The sequence below is a fragment of the Xiphophorus maculatus genome, chromosome 15 (genome assembly GCF_002775205.1).
Source record: "Xiphophorus maculatus strain JP 163 A chromosome 15, X_maculatus-5.0-male, whole genome shotgun sequence".
Lineage (NCBI taxonomy): Eukaryota > Metazoa > Chordata > Actinopteri > Cyprinodontiformes > Poeciliidae > Xiphophorus > Xiphophorus maculatus.
The window spans coordinates 855,303-881,545 of NC_036457.1; the positions used below are offsets into that span (position 1 = coordinate 855,303).

General features: G+C 34.9%; 1 protein-coding gene across 7 annotated transcripts in view; it reads left to right on the forward strand.

Annotated features, from left to right (window-relative positions):
• Positions 1-3,699: 3,699 nt before the first annotated feature.
• The window catches only part of LOC102216844 (DNA (cytosine-5)-methyltransferase 3A-like), a 61,948-nt gene continuing 39,404 nt past the window's right edge, over positions 3,700-26,243 (forward strand). For 3 of the 7 annotated variants that reach the window (XM_023347990.1, XM_023347992.1, XM_023347997.1), the window contains exons 1-3: positions 3,700-3,982; positions 9,798-10,016; positions 16,878-16,985. In XM_023347990.1, the coding sequence (XP_023203758.1) occupies positions 9,948-10,016; positions 16,878-16,985 (177 nt within the window). In that variant the 5' untranslated portion in view covers positions 3,700-3,982; positions 9,798-9,947. The other 4 variants (XM_023347993.1, XM_023347994.1, XM_023347991.1 and 1 more) reach the window with 3 other exon arrangements.

Sequence of the window (26,243 nt, forward strand, 5' to 3'; positions counted from 1 at the left end):
TAGTACTTTTTACCTACAGTATATTCAAGAATTATCGACTTTAAACAAGCTCCTATATCTTGCTAAAAAGTTATTTATAAGTTAGTTTTGTCTTAAGGTGTAGTAAGATATTTGCACTAGAAACTAGACCAAAAATACTTGGTAAGATTTTGTGTTTTTGCAGTGGCTGTACAGTGACTGTTCAGAGACATTTCAAAACAAAAATGTTTATATATTTTAATTTCCCTGCTCCTGCTGTGGAATTTGATCACAACACATTACTAATGACAGTAAAGTGTTGTAAATACTAACATTGCTAGACAGAGTACTAAATAATATAATAGTTTTTCATGCAAAATGCCTAAAAGAAAAGGTTTTCTGCACACAAACCCCATAAAAATTCACATTTTTCACAGATACTGAGACGTTCACATTTGGTTTCTTCATTATTCTGGGTTAGCGGTTCTCATGATTCCCCTGCGCTTCTTCCAGAGGTCAGTTGTGGGTTCTGAGGATGTTTTGAGGATGGGGAGGTGGGCCATTGTCTAAACAAAGCTTACTGAGGTTAGCCTGTTGTTGGTGACCTCCCTGTTAGCTATATAAAACCCCCAACTCACCACCACCGACACTAACGCACAGTGACATGGTGCCGTTATGACCCGGCGTAGTAAAGGTCACCCTTCTCTGCTTAGAGGTCAATCTGAGTTGAAGCTCTGCTAACGAGAAATAAAGAGACTTTTCTATAGTTCTGTTAGTTTGCTAAGATTTTGATTGCATGACTCATTCTTATACATTTCTTTACATTTTATTTGTAGTTTATTTAGTAGTAATTTTTAAAAAGCCAAATACTTTTTGTGCAAAAACACAAAATCTTACCAAGTTTTTTTGGTCTGGTTTTCAGTGCAAATATCTAGGTGCACTTGAAATAAGACAAAACTAACTATTTTAGCAAGATATAAGAGTTTGTTTAAAAGGAAATAATTCCTTAATATTGATGGAAAAAGTACTAGTTCCACTGGCAGATAATTTTACTTAAGGAAAAAATGTTTGGCTATAAATAAAATAATCTGCCAATAGAATTAGTTCTTTTTCATCAATTTTAAGGAATTAATTACTTAAAGCAAGGTCCTTCATCTTGCTGAAAAGTTACTTTTAAGTTAGTTTTTCCTTATTTTAAGTGTGCAAAGATATTTGCACTACAAACTAGAGCAAAAATACTTGGTAAGATTTTGTGTTTTTGCAGTGAACACACAATATTTAAGAATTTAGGACTGAAACAAATCAGACTTTTCCACATTAAAGCAGCAAAAACAAATTTCTTAGCCTTTATTCGTATCACAATAAGCATAAGTAAACAAACAAAACAAACATGTGAGTTAGGGCTGAAACAATTAATCGTGATTAATCGATTATTGAAATAATTGTTAGCTAATTTATTAACTGACTAAAAAAACCTTCATATTCACAGTCGTAATCAAACCAAACCTGAACAAAGATCTATGCATTTTGCATTCAAGATTAAATTAAAAGTATTTTTTTGCTTCAGATATGTCCTTTACTAACAAGCATACACTAAGGAAAGGCAGTGGTATTGCATTTTAGGCAATAAAATGTTGTTAAAAAACCATTTGCATCTTTTAATATATTTCTATATGGTATTAAAAAAGGCTTAAATAACAAAATCCACACAATATGTCATTTTTTGCATCTTTAACAGTAAATAACACACAACAGTATTCAAGATACTGAGGAATTTATATACAATTTCACAATTTTAAAACTTGCAGTCATGTGGAGCGTACTTAAAATATGAGGGTATGGCAAAAAACAAAAAAAAAAAACAAAAATACAATATTTTCTTTAACTCAATAGTTTAGAAAAATGATCTAAATTAATCAACAGCTTTAAAACCTGGTTATTGAAAACTTGAATGCAGCACAACTGCACTCAAACAAAGACTTTTCTGATCTTTTCTCACAGATGCCTATAAATGAGAGGAGGCTGCAAAAAGAATCATGATAAATTAAACAGCTCATAAAAGAAAGTATGTCTTTATAGACGAAGTTGTAATTGTAAAAAAAAAATAAATGAAAATGCTGTAAATTAATAAAATTACACTCGTAAAACCATGTAGTGATAATATTTGATCTTGAAAACACCCACTTAATGTTATTGTAGTCATAAATACTAAAACTGGAGGAGATAAAGTAGCTTACTGCTACTTAATATCAACAACTCCCTGTGTGGTTTTACATGTTGTCTAATGTAAAGGCAGGTCTTGATATAAACTCCTGCTGCAGACTCTTTTCAAAAACAATTATGATGCATTTCTTTAACTGCAAATAAACTGATTATATTTTCTCCTCTTCCATTTTAAAAATATACCTCCTTACAGAAGATGCTAAATACAGAAGTGGTGCTAGGCTGTTTGGTGCCTTGGGCCAACATGCTCCACCGTCACATCATTTTGATTCCTATAAAACATCATAAAAATTAAAAAAAATATTTTATTTGAAAAAATAATTTGCCAGGCTGTCGGAGGTAAAACAAATGCAAGAATAAATACTGTTGAAAATAAATGCTATTAAAATTAAACTGACCATTAATCAAATATTTATGTAATTATATGTACTAGAGCTGCATTTTGATCAAGCCACAATTTTTATTGCGCAACTGTCAGTTAATATATACATTTTTTCTTTTAATAAGATAGTTTACACTATTGCACTTCAAGAAACAAATTAATTTGCACAATTGTTAAAAACATCTCACCCTTCATAAAATAGTTACTTTTCAAACAAGTAATAGTTTACAGATTTGTAGAAACTGTTTACTAATGTGGCAACTCATGATGCCCTAAAGGAGAAGCCGCCCTGGGCAGTTCCCCATTATATGGCAAGCTGTTAGTATCAATAATAACATATACTTAATTTATTCCTCTTTACTAGGAGGATTTTTTAAATCTACAAGATGCATCCCCGTAGCATGATAAGTCAAGATAATAATAAACACAAAAAAGACAATACAGAAGAGGAAATAAAAAAAATCAAACAATTTTGACTTTTGAAGCCCAGAAATGTTCATGTTTTTTCTAGTAAATTTTCAACTTTTCAAACTCAAATATGTCCGAGTTTTTTCCCCTCGAAAATATCTGAGATTATTTTAAAATTGTCCAAAAAAAATTCTAGAATTCTTTTTACTTTTCACACTCAGAAATTCCCAAATTTTCCAAAAGATCACAAAATTAGATTTTTTGCCAGCAATTTTTTGATTTTACAAACTCAGAAATTTCCTTGGTTTTTCTAGAAAATTTCTGAGATTAAACATTTTTTAGTTTTCTGGAAGAAATTTACTCTTTCTTTCTATCTACAATGGCCCCAATTCAGACCTGAGTCATGTCGAACCAAAAGATAAAAACGAGTTGGGCACAAACAGTTCATTAAAACAGAGGCGCTATTGTACATTTCTAGCAAATAGAAATTAACTGTGTTAAAAAGAAATATTTTTTGGAGGCCTTTTGGAGGCCGTTTGGAGGCCTTAGTCCTCGACGCGGACGTCGCGGGTTCGACTCCCGGTCCCGACGACCTTTACCGCATGTCTTCCTCACCCTCCTTCCTGTCTGCCTACTGTACAAAAAATACGAGCCACTAAAAACTCTTCGGAGAAAAAAAAGAAATATTTGTGTCGAATTTTATATTTCAAAAACATTTTAATTTGTTCGTTAAAATAACATTTAAAGGGCAGCCACACTTTGAACACCCCTGATTTAGAACAAGGTAACAATCTACATCTCATTACTTATCCTTACGGCTTGCCATACTGCGGCTCGCGAAAACCAGGGAGTGCGCGCGAGAAGTGGCGGCGGCGCGCGCGCGAGAGCGAGGAGGGGGGAGAAGAGAGTGAGAGTGGGGGAGAGAGAAAGAGTGAACGACAGGGAAGCGTGGGAGAGAGAGCCACGACCGTGTGGGGCGACTGCGTGGGCGGCTGAGGGACGGAGGACACGGTAAATATAAAACATTACATTTTCAGCCCGTCACAAGTTAGCAACGGCAGACTCCTAACGTAATAGCTCGCGCGCTCCGGAGCCGAACCGTTGGTTAGCAGATGATGTGAAGACGGGGAGATTCGTACACAGGGCGAGTGAACTTGAAGAGGTTTTTTTTTCTTTACGATGAGAGCAGCATCGAAGCAACCGGGCGATCTCGTTGCTGACGTTAAAGATGTCCGGTGCGCAGCCCCTCTGTCCCTCCGCCTCTTCGTGTAACGTTAAACCGGAGCGCTCCGTCCTCCGCGGCCAACAGATGCAGACAGACACATCAGCGCGAGGAACTGTGCACGGAAGCTAGCGGGGAGTACCGGGAGCGCGCCTGTCCGGGGTTAACGGGTGCATTCGGTGTGAAACGCGGCCCCCGTGTTTGTGTGCGTACCTGACCTACTAATGGTGATCGTCTCTACTCGCTAAGACACGTGTCTGTGACCGGCTGCCCGCCCTGCGCACAGCCCCGCCGGGATTAGACCCGTTTTTAAAAGGCTGTCCGGTAAAGGCCGCCTGAGGTCGCTCCCAATATTAATTGTCATAAAGCTGTCCGCTCGTCAAGGTAACAGAAACTACGATCACCGTACTTCCACAGTGGACTTTTAAAATAAAAGCCAAGTGAGTTTTCCAAGTTTTCTACAGCAATACTCAGTTGAATTTCTTCTGTGTTCTTAGTTTCTTACGTGTGTTTATATGTGTAGCAACCAGAGTTGGGTCGTAACTAGTTACATTTACTCAATTACATTCACTTGAGTAACTTTTTTTGAAAAAAAAAAAAAAAACCAAAACAACAATTTTTAGGAATATTTGTAACATGCTGAGTGATTATATATATAAACCTCCCACATTAAATGCAGTACAAAAGATTTCCTTGTTACAACAGTGATAATATAAGTTGCCATCTTTATATCAGTTTCCTCTGGCATTACTTTCAGATCAAATTCTGGATTTTTGCCAGCAAACTCCACCTTTTGTATGTTTTAAAAATGTTGTTTGGTAGAGCTGTGCAATTTGCATTTCAGTCTTGATTTTGTCTCAGCATCCAAGATCGCAGTCAGAAAATTGCCCTTGCGTTTCTGCATGGAAACAGTGCAATGCAAAGAGAACAACCAAAAATACAACAACATTTTGTTTTACAGTTATACTTTTATTTTGACAAATAAATGCAATGTGTGTCCAAACCTAATCAGTAATGTGATTTCAATGTCTGCAGCATTTTTAATCATCTATTTACCTGAAAACATTTCTGTATTTCTCATTTATTATAAAGTTTTATCTGTACATTGTTTTGGTCATTTCTTTTTAGTTTCCTCCATAAATGTAGTGTATTTGTGTTTTTAATAAATGTTTATGTGTATTTGAAATTTGTATAAAAAATATATACATTTTGCATTTAGGATAAAGTAACAAATAACTTTATAAATATGTTCTACCCAAAACTCAAGTTGCTTAGATGTAGCTTCACATTGTTCAACTTCTCTAAAAAAATCTTCTGTTATTTACCTTTTTCTATCCAATTATTAATCTGTAGTCAACATATTAGCCCTTGATGATACTGATAAGTCAAGCAGGAAGGGCTCAGCTTTTCACATTTTGATGTTATAAGTTTTGGGGGGTTTTTTAGCTAGAAATGCATCATTTGCTACTAATGATCAGGCATTTACTAAAGGAATGCCATGTTGCTGCATTTTAGGCAATAAAATGGTTATTTTTCTTATTTATAAAAGGAATTTAACTATTTGCATTTTTTAAATATATTTCTAATATATCAAAAGGGTTTAAATGAAAAATCTGCAGAATGCCATTTTTAAAAATCTGATTAATCGCCAAAGTTATCAACAGATTAATCGATTACTAAAATTATATAATCTACCTCAGATTAGGTTTCAATTCATCAGATTAATTTATGTGTTTTATATTTTAAAGTTTATGTCAGTCTTTGATTCTTTCATGTTGTGAATCACTCATTTTTATAAAGTAAATGGGGCCCAAGATTATTTCTGGCCCCCAATTTAGCCCTCTTTAAAACCTCCTGGATATGCCCCTGCTCAGCAATCTTAAGGAGGCATTTAATATAAACAATAGTTTTAAAATGAGGCATTGATGCACTTTTAAACATTTTCAATAAATTATAACTCACTTAATCATTCTCATTAGTAAATGTCATCATTAATTCAAAGCGCCACAATCGGTGCAATGAAGTGTGCAGTGATGTGAAATTATTTAATTTTAGCAGGAAGGTAATTTGCCTTAGCACGATTTGTTTTGTTTGTTTCAATGTAATGACTATTTATTATTCTTGCTAGGCTTGTCACAATAACAAATTTTGCTGGACGATAATCTCTATCAGAAATTATTTCAAATTTTCAGCTCAGTTCACATAGTATATTTGCAATGATGGCATATTAATGCAAGTACATCCTCTCAAAGATCAAAAAATGCCTATTTCAAAAGAATATTTAACACTGGAACTGGAAAACATTTTAGATATCCAAAATAAACAAACAAAACAACCGAAATAACAATAATTAAAATGGATTATAAAGTCTCAGTAATCAAAATTTTATTTAAAAAGCAATAATAATTCAGTTTAGGCAGGGAAAACAGGCAAAAGTTGCAGGTAATGCAAACTAACTACTTTGTACTTTGTGTCAAGTCTCTAACGACTGTAGTCCAAATGGAAATTATTGCGCTCATTTTAATTTATAATGTGATTAATTGCCTAAATGACTTATTGATCTGTGTAGTTGAAATAAAAGTTGACTAATGTTTTGTATGTTAAATATTATTGAAATTGGGGGATGTTTTTTGGTAATTTCTCTTTTGTTGTCAGACCAGTCAGGTGTGTATATGTTGTGTTTGAGAGATTTCAAAACACAAAATATTGTAATATTTTAGTAGAATACTATCACAAGACATTAATAACAGCAATACATTTTGTATGTGTGAACCTTTTTGTTGTAAATGAAAAATCTGCCAATGGAGCTATTACTTTTTCATCAATATTGAGCAAATATTTACTTAAAACAAGCTCTTATATATTGCTGAAAAGTTCCTTTTAAGTTAGTTTTGTCTGATTTCAAGTGGACTAAGATACTTGCACTAGAAACTAGACTCAAAAATACTTGGTAAAATTCAGTTTTGTAGTTTGTTTTTATCTTCAAAATTGTCCTGAAAAAGTTTAAAAACGTGCTTCAAAAATGCTTGAAAAGGGCTTGAATTTTACTTTGGAAAAAGTGTACAAACCCTCAAAAGAGATTATTATGTAACTGTACTGGAAGTTTAGGAGATTTCTGCTTTTATTGTGAAAGACAAGAGACTTTCCTGTTTTGTCCCTCCCCGACTGTCACCACCTTTACATACCACTGAAGGTTTTCCTCTGCGCAAATATTTCTCCTCCCACCAGCGAGCGCAGGCTTCTCCCTGGGCCTCTGACTAAGGTCTAATTTAAGCCACTGCCGTCATGAAAGCTTGGAACAATTTAAATCAGTGAATAGTAACTTGCTCTGAAGGCACAAGGTGTGTGCCTGTGACCTAAATACTCCAAACTTGGAGGAGTTGCTTTGGCCAGCTGCCTGGAGCTCGTACAGGGAGCTCCGGGAGTGTTGGGATGGATAATGTACAATCTTTCTGTGGAAAGTTTCCACCCTCCTGTCTTTTTGTTGGCAGTTCTAGCTTGTCTTTACAGTAGGGGGATGTAAGGCCATACTGTAAAATACAACATGAGCACAGCCAGTCTCGTTGCTCTGGGTTTCTGTTAGGAACAGATAAGCAGCACATTTTACTCCCGCTTTGAGTTTATTTATACGTTCATCATCATGTGACACCTTTAATACTCGGTTTTAATGTAGATATTTGGGAAATAAGCTCATTATAAATGTCTCACTTTAAGCTGCAGCAGCGTAAAATTTTAACATTTTGGAAGGATGACTTTCATAAATCTGATAAAACATGAATTTCACAGAGTGGATATTCACTAATTTTTTGTTTCCAGTATGTAATCTGTTTTATTAATGCAGTTCTGATCTTGGTCTTTCAGTTGAATGTTAAAGGTGTTTTGTTTGGACTGTTCTCCACCCTGCCGGGTACAACCTGGTCTGGACATTCATCCATCCATCTGTTTATCCATCCATGTATCCAATGATGTTCATCCATCCATCCATCTATTCAAATATCTGTTCGTCCATCTAAATATCTGTCCAACTATCCATCCGTTCACCCATCCATTCAAATGTCTGTCCACCTGTTCATCCAGCCATTCAAATATCCTTTCGTCCATTCGTTCATTCATCGATCCATATTTTTGAATATATATATGTATATATATATTCAAATATATGTTCTTTCTTCCAATTATCTATCCATCCATCTATTCATCCATCCATCCTTTTATTCCATCAATCCATTCAAATACTGTATATGTTCAGACATCCATCTATTCAAATATCTGCCCGTTCATTCATCCGTCCATCCATCCATCTGTTCATCCAGCCATCCATTCAATCAAATTTTCAAACTCAAAAATACTTTATTGATGCCAAATGGAAATTATATAATTAAATAAAATAATAATGAATTAATTTGTCGAACCATCCATCTAAATATCCGTCCGCCCGCCCGCCCCTCCATCCATTCATCCTTCCTTCCATCCAAATATGTTCATTCATTTGTCCAAATATATGTTCAACCATCCACACATCCGTCCATCCATCAAATATCTGCTCATATATACATCCATTCATCTGCTCATCCACCCATCCATCCACCCATTTAAATATCCATCCAACCATCCAAATAAATATCTGTCCATCAGTTCATTTATCCAAGTATCTGTTCATCCTTTCATCCATTCGAATGTCTGCTCATGTATTCATCCATACATAGATACAGTTCAACGTCATTTCTATCTTCATACTTTTACATGTTTAAAAAGAGTAATGAAATATCTGGATCATTTGGATCTGGGACAGTGTGTAATTTCCACACGATAAACGTGGAGGAACCCAGTTTCTTTCCCCTCAGCCAAATATGAAGTCAGATGGTGGTACAGCTAACCAAGCAGGAGATAAACTCATTTTTTCCCACTTTTTGAGAGTTTTCAGACTCTAAAAGAAGCAGGATTGCTGGTTTTTGTTTTTACAGACATTGCTGATTTGAAATAAGGCTGCAGGTGAAATGGCTGATAAAAATACCTTAAATGGCTCCTGCCAGCCAAAAGTCTGTCAAAAACACATGTCAGTGAGTCTGTTTCAGGCACAAATCAGATTAACTGTAAAAACAACCAAAGCTGCTCTTTCATCCCCTTCTAATTTTCATCTCTTCATTCACAAATGTCCAAAAGCAAAAGTCAGAATCATTCACTTGTTCTCAGATATAAGGAGGAAACTTTTATTTTATTGGTAACTGAACACCCATGGGTTCTTACTGCTGTTTTGCCCAGTAAATGAGAGTTTTTCAGAGCCACATCAGTCTCTCTGACAGTTGTGATGACAGCTACTCTCACTATTAGTTTCTCTAGAGAACACCTGTGGGTGTTTTTGCCATTTTCAACAGAGAGTTTGGATGTTTCTCTTTGCTCCTGTCCATCACCTGCAATTCACAGAGACAAATATGTAACTGATGCACAGACGTGTCTTCCAGGATTTGGCATCTGTGTTTGCTTGTGTGCATCGGAGGGAATTGTGGCTTGAACTACTCATGAAAGAAGACAGTGATAAGCTTGAATGGAGATTGACACTTTACTCACATTACCTTGTTTGTTTTTTCTTTTTTTCTCCTCTAGGAGAGGGTAAGGCCAGAAAGAAAGAGAGACCTTCACCCCACCGACAGATTGAATGAAGCTGCACCTGGAGTTTCTGAGGACCCTCTCCATGTTCTGATCTGCTCGGTGTTTCTTCTTAAGAAAGTTGGTGTCACAGAGCCGCTTCCTGCCATGCCGTCCAACAGTCCTGCCACCGCCGAGCCGCCTCAGACGCCAGAGAATGACACTTCCAACGACTTGGTGAGACTAGCATGCTGCTCTGTGACGCTTTGTCTGCCAAATGGTGGCGTATTTTTTATGAAAAATACTTGAATTTTAGTTAATGATTGTAATGGTGAGATTAAGGCTGATCAATAAATCAGTTTGATTGAATTTTTAGTTTTTGGAAAATATGTATTGTTTTTCCACCAACACACTCTGGGTTTCCATAGTTCAGCGTGATGTCATCGCGCCCAAGGCGGCCATCTTGTTTGACAAGTGTTTTTTGCAGCTTCTGCTTATTTGATCAGATCTATGATGGAATACCAAGGCCAGCCTACATTTTTTTTAAATTAAAAGGAAGTAGTAATATTAGGAGAATAAAGTAGTAATTTTATGAGAACGGTACAACAGAGTATTAAGGCTATTCAAATAAAATAAAAAAAATACAAGAATAAAATTGGACGAAAATAAAGTTGAAATAATATGAGAATAAAGTAATAATATTATGAAAATAGAGTTGTAACAACCCTTTTTTTCTCATAATACAACTACAGGTAATAATTAATAGAAAGACTTCAATTTTTAACACGTTAAAATTATTATGAGTAGTATGGAAGCTTTTTTCTAATTTTAAGACGTTTTTCCTGGTAACATTATGTCTTTTTGCAGCTTATACTATGGCTATATTCTTCTGAATAATAAAATCTTGTTGCCTGACTCTAATACTCCTCCATTCAGCTCAGAGAAGGGATGACTGAAATAAAAGCCACTATTTAAATATATGTATATTTTTAGAAAAGAAAGCAAGAAAAAAATGGATTAAAGTCCAAAAGTAGATCTAGTATGAAAAAAATCTAAGTTTATCTTTAAGCCATATTACCCAGCCCTAACTATTTCCAACCTCAAGATAATGTTGTACCTTGTTCTAATGCTGTACCATTATTTTCAATGCTTCTTTCCTTATATTTTGTGGTGCAGGACTTCTGCTGTTATTTTTGCAGCTTTGGTTAATGTTACACTGGCCGCCTCTCTTACTACAGCTGTCATTAACACCGCTGCTCTCCGTTAAGGATCTTGTTTCAGCCAAGAAACACAAAAGAGCCTGGCAGGCAAATGAGAGTTTGTAATAATTAAACCTAGAGTTATTTATTTACATTCTCTGCAGACCGTTTTGCTTTCCACATGTTGTAGACATGAGGAACTTTAGTTTTTTTTCCCTCTTTCTTTTACACATATGAGCACGTAAATGTTAGCAAGCAGTCTGACAGGTGAAAAATGGTTTCTTTCACTTGCACCCCCGAAGCTCTGGGCGGTCCTCGTAAATCAGGGAGAAGTTTGAAGTTCATTCTATACAACAACCACATAAAGAGCCGTCTCTCTTGCTTACGTCCACGTTCTCACGCTGGCCGAGAGCCAAAGCAAAGTTTCCCTTATAGAGCTGTTTCTTTTAAACTTCCTGAGATCTCTAACAAAGACTCAAGAAAAACCCAGAGAAAAACCAGGGGAAGCTGCTGCGATAGCGATGTGGGAAATTTATGAATATTCACATCTTACTCCGATGGTGACATAAAAAACATCTTTGTGGGATCAGAAAATAATAATTTTGCTTCTGTTTAAGTTACTTTAATCTTGTATTTTGTGTTTGGTTTAAAGTATACTGCAAAAAACAAAAGCTTATCAAGTATTCTAGTGTAAATAAATATCTTAGTAAACTTGAAATAAGGCAAAATTAACTTGTAAGATAAAGCTGCTTGTTTTAAGTCACTAATTTTTTTATATTTATGAAAAAGTACTACCTCCACTGGCAGATTATTTCACTTAAAACAAGATATTTTCCCATGTTACAAGTTAAATAATCTACCAGTCCACCCAGTACTTTTTAATCAATATTAAGGAATTACTTACTTTAAACAAGCTCCTATTTCTTGATGAAAACATTCTTTCCACATAACTTACTACTTGTAAGGTAGTTTTGTCTTACTAGATATTTCCTCTAGAAATTAGATAAGATTTAGGTTTTTTGCAGTGTACAGCTAAAAGAACATTTATTTGCTTTCCTAAATTAAGTAATTTGTAGTTAATAATGTTTAAACTTAGTAATCATAGTATTTTCAGCTTGGATTAATTAATAAATCCCAGGAAAGCTTAAACCTTTCCAATTTATCATTGCTATATGTTTTCTGTCTGGCCGCCAGCCCTAGTAATCGTATATATTACAAGCTACTAACAGACTTTGATGGCTGTCAGAAGACTTGCCTTCAGGGTTGCAATTATATGTAACTGATCATGTGGAAAAACATTCTTCATCCTGTCTCCAAATTCTTAAAGCTGCAATCTGGAATATTACATCAATTCTGTTGTGTAAAGATTCAGGGGTTGCTTTGTAGCCAAAATCTAGATCAATTGTGTTAGTATTTTATCCTAATGATTGATTCATAAGGTTGTGATGTACTGGAACAGTAGATTCTTGGTAAAACACAAAGAGAATCCAGATGAGAATGGAGGTGTAGGAAACAAGGCCACAGGAAAGACAAGAGAGAGATTGATCGGAGGACAAGGAGGTTGGGGAAAGAGGAAAGAGGACAGGCTGTCTGCTGCTGATGGGATCCTCCTCTGCCTCCTCTGGTTTGCAGTCTGGTTGCCTAGAAACTGCCTAAAATAACCTGCCGGGAGACAGAAATAGACCAAAGATATACAGCCAGAATGGTCATTGTTGGTTTCTCAGCCTGTTGGCATACTTTTTAGAGCCTTAGCTGGAGGTTTTTCAGTTTTTTTCTCTGCAAGCTTATATTTGACTTGATTTGATAACATTTTTCAGCACAACATTGTGCTGCATATTGCTAAAATGTGAGTAAATATGCCATTGAGTGTGCATCGTGACACTGGCATATGCACGGCACCAGGCAGACAGGCATAAAGCCATTAGTCGTTTTAGCTGGTTGCTAAGCTGGTTGTCAGCGAAGTGACATCACATTGTTTAGTCAGCACCGCGACCCTGCCGGAGACAGTTGCTAAGCAGTTTCTGCACCGTAGCAACCACACCATTGTCACCATGTGATACCCTTTGTCCAGAGGCTTTATTGAGAGGTCTGTAGAAAAATACTCCAGAATTTTAGTACCAAAACTGTCTGACATACACTGTATTTTAAGGCATTTTCTCTGCAGTTTAATTTTAAAAAATGCAGCTACCATTTTTCAATGTAAATAGAAAATAAATAGTTTGCAGTTAATCTGTAAAAACCTTATAAATAAGAAATAAAGGCTTATGCACTACCAGTTTCTTGCCACATCTGTTTAGCTACATATTTCATCCAAAGTAACTTAATATTAAATGTTTAATTTTGCTACTGAAGGTGAAAGTTAGATGAGGGCAGGTTTGGTTCACTATTTGGCAGGAAACAAGTCGGTTTTGTCTCTTTCTCTGCCTTAACTAATATATTAATAAACCCTTATTAATCAAAATATTTATTTACAAATTGTAATTGATGTTTTTATTTAGCTGCTCTATATGTTTGAAACAGTTGTGGGACTAACTCAATAGATTTGTTGATAAGCAAACTCCTTTCAGCACAATTAGTCTTCTAATTGTGTTTCATCAGAACGTTTTTGAAGCAACACCCAGTGGACCAAGAGAAGCGACTTTGTTGTCCATTGTTGTTGTTTGTGGATACTGCTTGTGCATCAGATTTATGGGCGTACCAGACACGCACGATTTCAAAGGTTTCACTCTGATTTAAATAAAAAAATACAAAACAAAAATGTAATTATTAATTAATCAGAATTTAAATCTCAAAACATAAAAGTTTTGAGATTCTATGTGATGGACCACAGAGTAATGCATACTTGTAAAATGAATGGTTAAACTTTTTTTTAAATAAACAAAGTGGATATGTGGTGCTCAATTTTCATATTTGTGGCCACAGATTATTTAAACTTATCACAGCAAAGGGAGTGTATGCACGACAGGATGCAGCAAGACTGAAAATGATGTAGTAAGTATGCCGGGCCAGTCGGTGGCGCTGTGATGCTGACCGAGAACGACACGAAAAACACAAAACGCCACCATGTTTATTTGTGAGAGTGACGTGCATGTGGAATAGAGAGAGAGAGACGGAGTTGTGATTTCAACTCACATGTACACAAGAACAGAAAACCGGTATTTTGAAATATATCCACTCTGAAACCCGGTTTAAAAAATGATTGTTTCTGCTCTCAAATCCGTGTTGAAGCACAGCCTTAACTACCAAAAACATTTGTGGATTCACCTAAAATCGCCTGTATGCGGATGGGGCCTTAAACACAAACCTTCATTCTTCATAATTTTCCAGTTTGTTGTTAAATCTGCTCTTATTTTTCACATTTAGGGCCGCCTTTTCCACCTCAGCGCTGGAGTCAGCTAATGTTTTTCTCTGGTCCTTTCATATAGTCTGTGCCTGAGGCAGAGATGCATATAACAAGCTGTCAAATCTATATGAAAATCTGCAGTAAAATCCACTGCAGAAGCCAAACTCCTGTTGGCCTAAAACACTCACACAAGTGGCACACATCATCTCCAGCCTGATGGCGTTTAATTACAGTTTAACTATTTAACTTAAGGTACAGCAGGTGCAGCTTGTTTTATTTAGCTCTTTTTCTTGTTCTTTTGGGTCTGGTAAAAACATTACTCACACTCCTACTCCTACTGAACCAGGCGGATGAAAGACAGAACATGTGGACTTAACTTGGATTATGATCCACAGTATGTTATGCACTAAAATCACTTTTTCTTGAGGGAAACCAGTTTTACGGCACTAGAGAAGAAGGCCTTGTTGGCTGTGACTGTAAAAGTGGACATATTTTTCTACAATTAAGTAGGTGACAAACAATCAGTGACAGAGTTTTAGCGAAACTCATTTTGGAAATCATAGGAGATTATTAAAACCACTACCATGCAAATGGTTTGAAAATAGAGATACAAATCTTTCAGTGTGATGATTCGACTTCGATTCACAAACCAAATTTTTCACTGAAACAGAGATTCTGTTTATGTTCTAAGTGACAAGAGGAAAAGACACTGTAAACAAATATGTTTATTTAAAACAATTCTATAAGGTTCCACACTATATCAAAACACTTTATATTAAAACAAAAAAATAAGTTTGTGCATAAAATTTTGCAACTTGAATTATCGGTGTACAGCTTAGCTGTGTGGCTTTGTCTTAAATAAAAGATACCAAAGAGTTATTCAAAATATATACAGTTGCTGAGTGGACACATAATATGATATACTGTATACTCATAAAGACGTTTGACTTAAAAATAGATTTTTGCGCATTTTGAATTGATTCTTTGTAGAATCTATTTTTTCTGCACCTCTACTGATCACTTTTTCTAATTATTATTTAATACTACCAAGAGAATAAAATACTGTGAAGCAACAACTACTGTTATTTTCCCCAAGTAATGTTAGGAATGATTTCAGGAAGTCCTAATTTAGTCTTCTTCAGAGTCACGCTAGTACATGTCCTACTTTCACCTGAATCACTAGTTTTCTGTTTGTTTTCCAACCATTAAAGAAGCGATTAAAACCTAAGTCATTATTTCTTCTGCTCCATCACGTCTGTGTCTTTGTATTTCGTCATCTTCCAAAGCCAGTAGTTGAGCATTTTTCCATCTGTTTCCAGTTAATCAGGCCTGACTTTCCCAGTTTATAATCTGATGTAAATTTTTATTTTAATGCTTGGGGTTACAGTGACAGAACATACAACATAATCGGGTCACACCTTTTTGTATTATCTGTTTTATAAGCTAAAATGGCTTATCCCCAAGTGACATCAACGTTGTCAAAATCAAGTTTCTTTATTTTGGATTGGACTGAAATTAGAGTTCTTACAAAACAACATCTCTGAGAATTTGGGCCAGAAGTAGATTATTCTGTCAGCATTTCCTCAAACTAATTACAGATCTTTTTAACCTTTTCTAATTCAATAACATTTTTATTAGTATTTATCTTGAAACAAGTGGTTGTGCTTTGATACCAACTCTAATAAAATGCTTCCTGTCTTCTTAACTAAAATCAGACTAAACAAAATCAATTCATTCTCATATAGATATATTGCAAAAAGATTTTCATGGCTAGAATTGAGTAGAAATAGCCTTTATTGTTGCGAAATTTAATAGTAGTATTGTGATAACAATAAAAGTGACGATAGGAGCTATTTATTACTTATTTTTTAGATAACTGTATGACTGACTGCATGACACAACAATTATAGCCAAGCACACAAAAATAATACTCTTGTAAAACCCACTTAATGCTCTTCTTTAGGACAAAAATCACATGAAGAAATGGGATTTGTATCAGAAAACTCCACACAGTTACTGCATTTAACCATATTTTCAAATTTATTTATATTTGTAGATGCTGTCTTTGAACAATAAAGACAATACTGACAGTTTTAGGTTTTTTTAACATCATTAATTTGAATTTAACTTCACAATAATAAATCGAAATCTTATCATAAGAAATGTATTACCATAAATGATAAACGATACGACATGACGTGATTTTTGTTTGGGTTTTCTTGGAAAGTGAAGTTCAAAATGTGTTTTTTTACCTAAATAAACTTTGATTTTCAGTCTCCAGATTCACAGCTTTTTCCTTTCGACTGTTTCCATTGTTTGTTTCAGTGAGTTCAATCTAACCATATACTTAAATTCTTTTATTTTTCAAATGCCGAAGAGTCATAAAATGTCTACATTTTTGCTTTACTTGCTCTATTTTCCAATTTGCTGCTCCCTGAGAGTGTTTTGGCTTTGAATGGTTGTTGTTTCAATGCGGTCTCTCTGAAGGCAGCAGTTATGAATTCATATAAAGTCCCTTCTTTGCATGTGATGTGGGCTCTCTCTGTGTCTGCACAGAGTGAAGACAGAGCAGATCAGGACAGTCCGGAGGAAGGAACGCCAGCGAGTCCGCACAACAAGCGCAGAGTCGGCCGGCCCAGCAGGAAACGCAAGCAGCTGCTTCCTGTGAGTAAACATGGTCACTGTTTTCAGCTGTGGCAGCATGATGGATTACTTTTTCATTTTTTAAAATTCTTTAACCAATGTGCATAAATCCTAAATGCACAGGAATCCAGACTCACACTTTCAATCTTCATTAATTGTGTTTGACAGCTGCAATCTCCTCACTAGGGATTGTGCACATTGCTTTTTTTGCATTTTTGTCATCAGTTTATCTAAGAACGGGGATTCCCCTGTGCATTGACTGGTTTCAGTTGCACACAGTATATGAACTCTTTATGCACATGTAACTACAACACTGTGGCATCGTCATTAGCATTATAATCAGCAAGGCTCCAACTGTCACATTTTCCACTTGCCCACTTAAAGCCACAGTAAAACTGAAGTTAAAAGCATCTTGGGAAGCTGACATGTGATAAATATGCAAATCAGGCGTTAAAAAGCTGACATTAAATGCTTTGTGATGTTGAAGCCTAGAGAGGAGAGCGAGTTAAAGGCACAGTAATCTTTTTGTCAGTCAAGTTTCAAGCACTAATTAGCATGCTAATTTTAATTAAACTTAGCTAACTCTCTAAATCGGGCTTTATTTTGAATGATTAAACATACTTATTGATTTACAAAAGCAAACAGCTTTAGTTTTTGGGTAACTGAACTATCAACTCTGGGAAATTTCACATTCAATTTTCAGAGGAATAAAGTAAATTTACTTGAGTACAAAGTAAATTTGTACTCGAGTAAAATTAACTTTTACTCGAAAAAGTTAACTTTTACTTGTACTCGAGTAAAATTAACTTTTACTCGAGTACAAGTAAAATTGACTTTTGTACTTTTTACTGCCCCTTTAATGATTAAAGGGGCAGTATTATGTAAAAAAAAAAAGAACTTTGTGAGCTTAACATTGTGTTATAATGTTATAACCTTGTCAAAAACATACCTGGAGTGTTGCCTAGTTTCTTTCATGCATGTTTAAGAAATACTTTAATCTCAATGACAACCATTCAGCTGTGCAAAACACCTACAGTATATGGACCTAACCCTGCCTTCAAGACATAGCTCCTCCTTGGAGCTGCAGTTTCCAAGGGTAAGAGGTCCCGCCTCACAGAGCAGCCTTCCCACAGGGCTCCCCCGCTCAGCTCCTTCAGACTAGCCACTAGCACTTAGCAAACACCTGGTGGAATTGTCCATCTGCTGAGCTCATTATAGGAGCTCCTTCCCAGTGCAACACTGGTAAAAATGTTGTTAGAGTTAACAGAGGAAATGTTGTGATGATGTCCTGAAGGCGGCGTTTCAGAAAGAACAGGAGGTTTTAAAGAGACGGAGGCCCAATTTCAGGGCATTAAATTACAGAGTCAAATTTTCTGAGTCATATTTAATATATATAGCAACAACTAAAAGTAATATAGTTACTTGATTGTGCCATAAAATGTCACTATGTGCCTGGAAATACATAATACTGCCCCTTCATTTACAGTTCTTGAGAATTTGTACCGTACTTGAGTAGTATTTTTTTTAAAACTCAATGCTTTCACTCACTACCTCTCCATAAAGGTGTTACTCAATACTTCTGTTGGCTGTTTTTTTGTGTCAGTTTTGTTCCATTGTCACTCAATCAATAAATCAATCAAGTTTAATTGTACAGCACATTTTAGCAATGCGCCAGTTCAAAATGCTTTACATTGTGAAGACATAAAAAGTGTCGTCACACTGTAAAATTTCACACTACACCCCAACATGGTAGGTGGCAAAATGCAGCTTTAAACCAGTTGGGAGGAGAAGAAGAATAATTTATTTTGTCCTCTTAGTGTGATCGTATTGAAAGAGCAGAGTCTTTCCTGATAAATCTTTATTATTTTAACATGGACACATCTCGTTCTATGCTTAAATTGACCATTAAATAATTATTAATGGATTTCTACCAAATACACTATAATTGTTTTATTTAAAGTGTTACAAACTTTATTTTCAATGCAGCAAACCGGTACAAATATTAGAAATAACAACTGAAAATCCCAATGTGAAACGCTTCTCACAAAGATCAGCTTTAGAGCTCGTTAATTGGTTACTTAATACGACACTTTATCAAACATTTTTCCAAGGTTTATCCTTGAAGTGGTGGTCATATAAAGCAGGGGTCACAAACTTTTTGTAACTGAGATCTACTTCTACCAGTTTACTTTTAATTATATCACTTAATTTATCTAAGTGTATTTTTTATTCATATTTAATATTCCTCACAATTATCAACAATGATAATGTATCTAGAAAATAGATGAATATTAATGTGCAGCTCTTTATTTCAACTGTATTATTATTTGTGAGAAATCATGAACTATGTCGCTTCATTTTTAAATACCTTATCAATTATAATATACTAAAGAAAAATCTCCTTTTCAGAGTTTTTACATAGATCTGATCACATGTTGTTCTAATGACCAAATTAGCAGCATTTTAAACAAAATCATAACATAACAAAATCATCACAACATCACCATCATTTGCAGCTCACCTCTTCACATTCACTATGAAAAGTAAGTTTTCTTTTTTTCTGCTGTTTGTTTGGAACAACAACCTGTTCAGCTGCTCACAGTTGCTGCATGTTTGCTTTGTCTTCTTATTATTTTATGGAGGTCGGCAGTACACTAATTGGTGAATACAGAAGTGTTTTACATGGATCTCAACTTCAAATTGTGAAGTATTTTCAATGTAGAAGTATTTTTTTGAAAGTGGTTTTACTTAAGTAATAATTGGCAGAAGTACTTTTTCTTTTCATTAAGTAATACTAAGTCACTGTGTTCGGTTCTAGCTGTTCATCAGACTGTCCTAAGTTTTTTTTGATACGCATTTATGAAAAAATGCGTATCAAAAAAACGCATTTTTTGCATGTTTTTCTTTTTTGTTGCAAAATAATCTAGTTTTGTATTGCAATAGGAGTTTTAGAACAAATTGAAAATATGTAAGCAAATTATGAAACTGTTTCCATTTTAGCTTATCAAAGCTATTGTTTTTTAAGCGAACCACTGATCCACAACAAGAGAAAATATGCAGCAGTGATAAACCTTCAACGACTAATCCAGGAAGTTACAGAAAAAAATAGAACGATGCTAAAATGCTGCAGGGCTCGCTTGTCTCAGCTAAGGTCGGTGTTCATGATTCGACAATAAGAAAGAGAGGATAAGCAAAAATGGGAGAGTTCAGGAGCAAACAAAGAAAAACTGCTGATCAAAAATAACAGAAAGGCTTTTCTCACATTTTCCAAAACCCATCCTGATGATCCACAAGACTTTTCTGAAAATATTCTGTGGACTAATAAGTCAAACTTTTTGGACAGTGTGCTCTGTGTTAGAAAATCCTGGAGAGAAATGTCTTTTCTACAGAGTGGCCTATTCAAAGTTTGAACTAAGATGCTCCTGAACAGCCCACTAGCTTTTTTCTTTAATAAATGAAATCATAATTTGAAAACTGTAATAATACTTTATCCAATACCCAGAAATAAGTAACTCTGAATCAACTAGGCTTTCATGCCTCTGGTAAGGCACAGACCCACCAGCGGATGGGAAAGTTTGTTTAGCACATTAACTCTTTCGAAAAAGCCAAAAAACCTCAAGCAAGTGTAAAAACATTTTTCCAAAATGGACAAATTTATTTTAGATTTTAATGTTTTCATCAACTTTTTCTTCAATTTGCATTAATAAATTGTTGATGGAAACACGGCTACTGTGAGATATGTGGTTGGGATTCATAACATATCAGCATCAGCATTGGTTTCTGCTGTTTTATTAACATATCTGTATCTGTAAGTAAAACTGGGTCGATGTTAAGAACCAATGTTTATTTCAATTTTGTTGCCACTTGTATTTTTACTGGTGAATGCTTCCATGTTCCTAAAAAAAGCTTAAAAAAATAACACATAATGACCCAAATTAGTGCTTAAATAGTTTAGGAGTCACTACAATCGCACGTGCTCACTCATAAGCTATTATTTGTGCATTTTGTGCCAATTATATAACGTTATATTAGATTATCTTGATACAGTTTGGTTATTAACTATCAACCTTCCAGTCACTAATTGTGAAACATGTTTCAGAGTTGTATTCTTGTTATGTCTATGTTTGTTGTGTTTATTCAGTCGCTCTGTTTTCGGCAGTTCCTCTCCTCTGTATTTCTGTCTCTTTGTGGCTTTGAGTTGACCAACTTGTTCAGCAGAAGCTGCATGTCAGCGTAGATCAAACAATCCCAGACAGAAGGAACGAACACCACCACAAAAGAGCGTGTGTGTTTTTCCAAAAATGTGTGTGTGTGTGTGTGTGTGTGTGGGAGAGGGCAGGTTTGATCATGCTTTGATGTCTGAGCCCTGACAAGGCGGGCAGGATTAATGTGAGTCTTGTCACACATGCACGTGCACACACAAATGCATACACACACACACATAGCACGAAAAGGACTGCAGTTAAAACAAACGTGAGAAGTAAGTCTTCACATCTTGACCAGTACCTTTCCACTGGCATTCTCTGTAATAACACCATCAATCATAGAGGTAAATAGCATTTGTACAAGCAGAATTATGTATACAAGTTTTTAGTGTTTCTTTTTTTCTCCCTTTTTGTCTGCAACTATGTGTATGTATGCATATATATGAAACACTTTAGTGGTTTTTACTTCAGAAAGGTTTAAAATACAGTAATAATTAACTGCCATATAACTTTTATAGTTATTTTAATATAAAACTTTCACAGTTAGGTCTTTAAAACATGGGTAGAGTAGCCACAAAATGTACTCAAGGAAGAGTAACACTTCTTCTGTCTTATAAAGATTGAAACATTGGAGGTGAATTGTGACCTTATAAAACATGATAATGTCAGTTTTTAAAAGAAATCATAGATGACACCTACCAGAGTAAAATCGTAAGGAAAACATTTATTTTGAATGTTTTTTAATACTACCGTGATGATATTTTACCTTATTTTTCTGCATGTTTTCATTACTGTTTCAGATGTTTTTCATTTTAAACAATATTTACATAAATTGTAGGAATCAAGAAGTCCATCTGACTGGCCAAATATTTTATGGGCATGCAAATGTGAAATTTAATTTAAGTAGGGCTGGGTGAGTTTTTGTTGTTTGAAGATGTAAAAAATGTTTCACCAATGCACTCTTTGGGTTAGTGTAGAGTGATGTCAGCACGCCATCTTGTTTGACAAGCATTTTTACAAAATATAAGGGTTAGGCTAAGTCTTTTTTTTTTTTACGAGAATAAAGTCATAATGATACAAATATACAGTCGTATTAATATGAGAATAATGTCACAAGGTTATAAAATTGAAATAATACGAGAATAAGTCTTAATATTATAAGAATAAAGTTAGAATAAAGTAGACGTTTTATGACAACTCCAACATAAAAAATAATAAAAAAATGATTACCCAAGCTTTTTTCAAATTAAAACTGCTATTTTCTTGTAATTCTAAGATGTGCTTCCGGTAAAATCATGTCTTTTGTCTGTGAATATTATGATTATATTCTCGTAATTAAACAAAACGTCTCATAGCCTGGCAGTAATACTTTGGGGTTCAACTCATAGAAGGAATGATTGCTATTATCAGTTATTTGTAATTAATTTTTAGGGAAAAAAGCAATAAAAAAATTATCAAATTTTTTTTCTGTGCAAAACCAAATTAGCCTCTCTAAAACTGCCTTTAGGTGAGTGTGTGTGCTTGATTTCTTGTCCTGTGTTGCTCTGTGATGAGGTGTTGACGGATGGGTGGATTTTGGCCTGTTTTCCTCTTTAGTAATGAAGGTGGTGTACAGTAATCCCACATTATTAGGTCAATATAAATCGATTTGAAGCTAAAACAGTAACAGCAACACTTCTGCCTCACATCTTCCAATTGTAAAGATGTAGTTTCATTTTAGCAGTTTTTATGAGAATGTGCTTCATGGTGCAATTGGAGTTAGTACTGTTGTAAAAAGAGGAATTTCTCATTTAGTCTAAATCAAATGTCTTTAAAGCCTGAGTCATGCAGAACACCCCCTCTGAACGCCATCTAAAGAATTGTTCAGTTGCTTGTTATGTGACTATTTAGGAGCTCAGACACATTTTCCTAAAGTCAGAAACTATGAAGCATCTGAAGACAGAACATTTCTGTAGTAATTATTGTACGAATGTGTCAGCCAGCAGTAATTAGACGTTCCACTTGTCTATTGAGCCAACATATCATAATTATTATCCAACAGGCAGTCAGGAACTAACTCTGAGACAAGCCTCGCTTCTTATAGATTAAACAAGTAGTAAAGAATGCAGTGGTTACATAGTAACATGGAGATCTACTGTATGTACTTAAATTTAGAGAATTCAGCCAGTTGTTATGCTATTTCCTTGGTCTTTGAACCAGTTGAATATATTTGGAAGATGACCAAGCTAGAGGTTGATGTTAAACATAAATATGATTGAATTATTTGCAACAATCAAAACAAGTACATTTCCAAAAACTATTACCAGCGTTTAATGACCGTAAAGAGGACAATTAAGGAAGTCAATCTTTATTTTTGCCATTTGGGAATAGCCTTTGAAACATTTTTCAAGTCATCTTCCTGTCTGTACTGTAAATGGTCTAAGAAACTTCCCCAGTGGTTTTAGTATTTCAGACTTTGTGGCTACATCCATTTTTAAAGTCCAGCCCATAATTAATGTAACAGTAATGTCTAGTATAACTCCACAAATCTGTCCCTTAGTAGAGATAATTATCTGCACATTTTAAATGTATAATTTTTAAATATTTTTTTAATGGTTTGTTTAATAAACTTAAAAAATAAACAAACAGTTGCATTAGCTTGTAAAAAAAAAGCAGCTGATAGCTGATTTAGCTCATGTAGCTTTTAATAATAATACATTTTTATAAGAATTAAGCAAACAAGACGGGATCTAATACTTAAAAAGCGAAACATAACATTAAATTGGATTATTACTGAGTTGTGGGAAATCAGATAAAAAGTTTGTTTCTTTTTACATAAAATTTAATAATGGTAAAGTTGAGTAAAACACCCCTAAAAATATTAAAGAAAAGCAACCCTTTGGTCAGTTTTGACAGTGAAGAAATAAAACATATTTATATTTTAAAGGAGTAATCTGTTATCTAATCTAATTGATTTCTTGACTAAAATGGTCAGGGAAAGATTAATTTTGTGTCGACTGAACCAGCTTTGTGTCAGTTTGGTTGTATGTTTTGGGCCACTATTCTGTGTAAAAACAAATTTTAAAATTTTCTGGTTGAAGCTACCAAGTTTTCATTTAAAATATTCTGACATTTTGAAGTGTATGACACCATGCACTCTAACAAGCTTCTTAGAGTTTTTGGAAGTAATGCAGCATCACAGATCTTCCACCATACTTGGCAGTTTGTATGAGGTTTTATTTTATTTTACACCAGATGCAGTTTGTGTGTTGGCGAAAAACATTTAACAAATCACACGTTTAAGCTTGTTTTGCCCCTCAATTAATTGGCTGCTGCAGAGGTAGCTCCTAATGGTTGCTATGGAGATCTGATGTCACCAAGATGTCAGTATTTTTATTTGCTTCAAAGTTTCATTTTACCTCTCTTTCCAACCACCTCTCTGTGTTTTGTGGCAAGAAAAACATGGCCGCTCATCTAAGTTTGTTTATTGCAGTTCTATTCATTTCACCAACACATCTAACTTAAAAACCATTTTCTCTTTTATTCTATTTTGAAGAGTGGCGACGTCAAATTTATGCACAGATGAAACAGGAAGTTATTCAGTACTAATCTAAAGTTCATAGAGTTTCTAGGTAGTAAAAAATGTAAGTTATATTTATTTTGTAATAATTGTTTTGTAGAAATCCTCCTCTCCCGGAGAGATTATGCTGCTCCAATTAAAGGTTTATTTTAATCCTTTTTGATGACATTTTCTGCCATTTGTGGTGATATATACATTTCAACAAGACACCTCTTTAATCTTTAGCAGTTACTTTTAATTAAAATGACTGAAATACCTCTGTTTATCATAGTCATAATGGGAACAGCCACAACATATTTTGGCTCGTTATTACGTCTTTATGTTGTGGTTTTTGCAACCATGTGTACAACAATTAACCCCTCAGTTGCTGATTTATCACTTTATTTTCAGTTCACTGTTGTTTTATTGTTTGCTACATCTTGCTCTGTGCTCTGCCTCCCATTGGGTATAATCAGAGTTTAGCTCAACCTAATACTGCCTGTCGTTTTCATGCTTCATTGTATGAAGAGTTCAAGTTAGTGTCTGTCAGCGGTGAAAAAGAGTTGGTACTTTCCACCCTGTCTGTGACTCTACAGCAGACAGCTTTAGATTCTGAGAAAAGAGGAAGTGAAGGTCATTGATGAGGTATTTAATACTGAAACAAGAGAAATAACTTTATTTTCCAATGGAAATATGTGATCTGATGAACCAGAGCTATCATTGTGGTGAATGCTTGCTCATTTCTGTCTCAACCATCATACCTAAGCTGCATTAAGCAATATTCTGCAGTAGTTTCGTTAAATCAAATGATTCCCAGACACTGTAGTCTGCTGACACATTCGGGTAATAGTTTTAGTTCACCTTTGCAAAAACGAAGCTCAACTTGTGCACCTGCAGCAGTCAGCTCACGCATTTTGACTGTGCACTTCCTGTTCAGCTCTAAGTGGCACATAGCACATGCGAAGTGGCTGAAGATCGTCGAGTTCGTGTAAAGTAAAACAAATCCAGATATTTTTCTCAGGAGTTTTGTGGACCAAACCAGAGCTGAAATGAGTTTACATTCGTCACATGGCCAAAAAGATGACTGCAAGCCCAGATTCCTCTGTTTCTGCTGAGTAAGTAGTGAGTTGTTTGCCTAAAAGTTAGTTGTAGACACTTTTACAGTGATGTCTTAAATTGCTTAATGCAGCTTTAAAATAATTTTGGTGCTAAAACCATACTAATGCCACGTGCTCGTGTCTAGGCCACGTGGTTGTACTTCATATGCAGAAGATAGACAATGCTTCACTCATTTGGTTTACTCATTCCAGGCTTGTTTTCTGCATACATTTTTAATCATCGAAGCTAATTGTATTTGTTTTACATAGCAAGTTTTTACTTATTTCAGCCACGTGGTTGGATTTGTTTGATTTATGTAGTTTTTACATTTTTATCTGAAAGCTAAAGCTCTGTTTCGGGTTTCTCCATTATCATTTTATCTGTTTATTTCTATTTTGCGGCTCCTAAACTGTTATTTTGAGTTATTGTACATTTGTT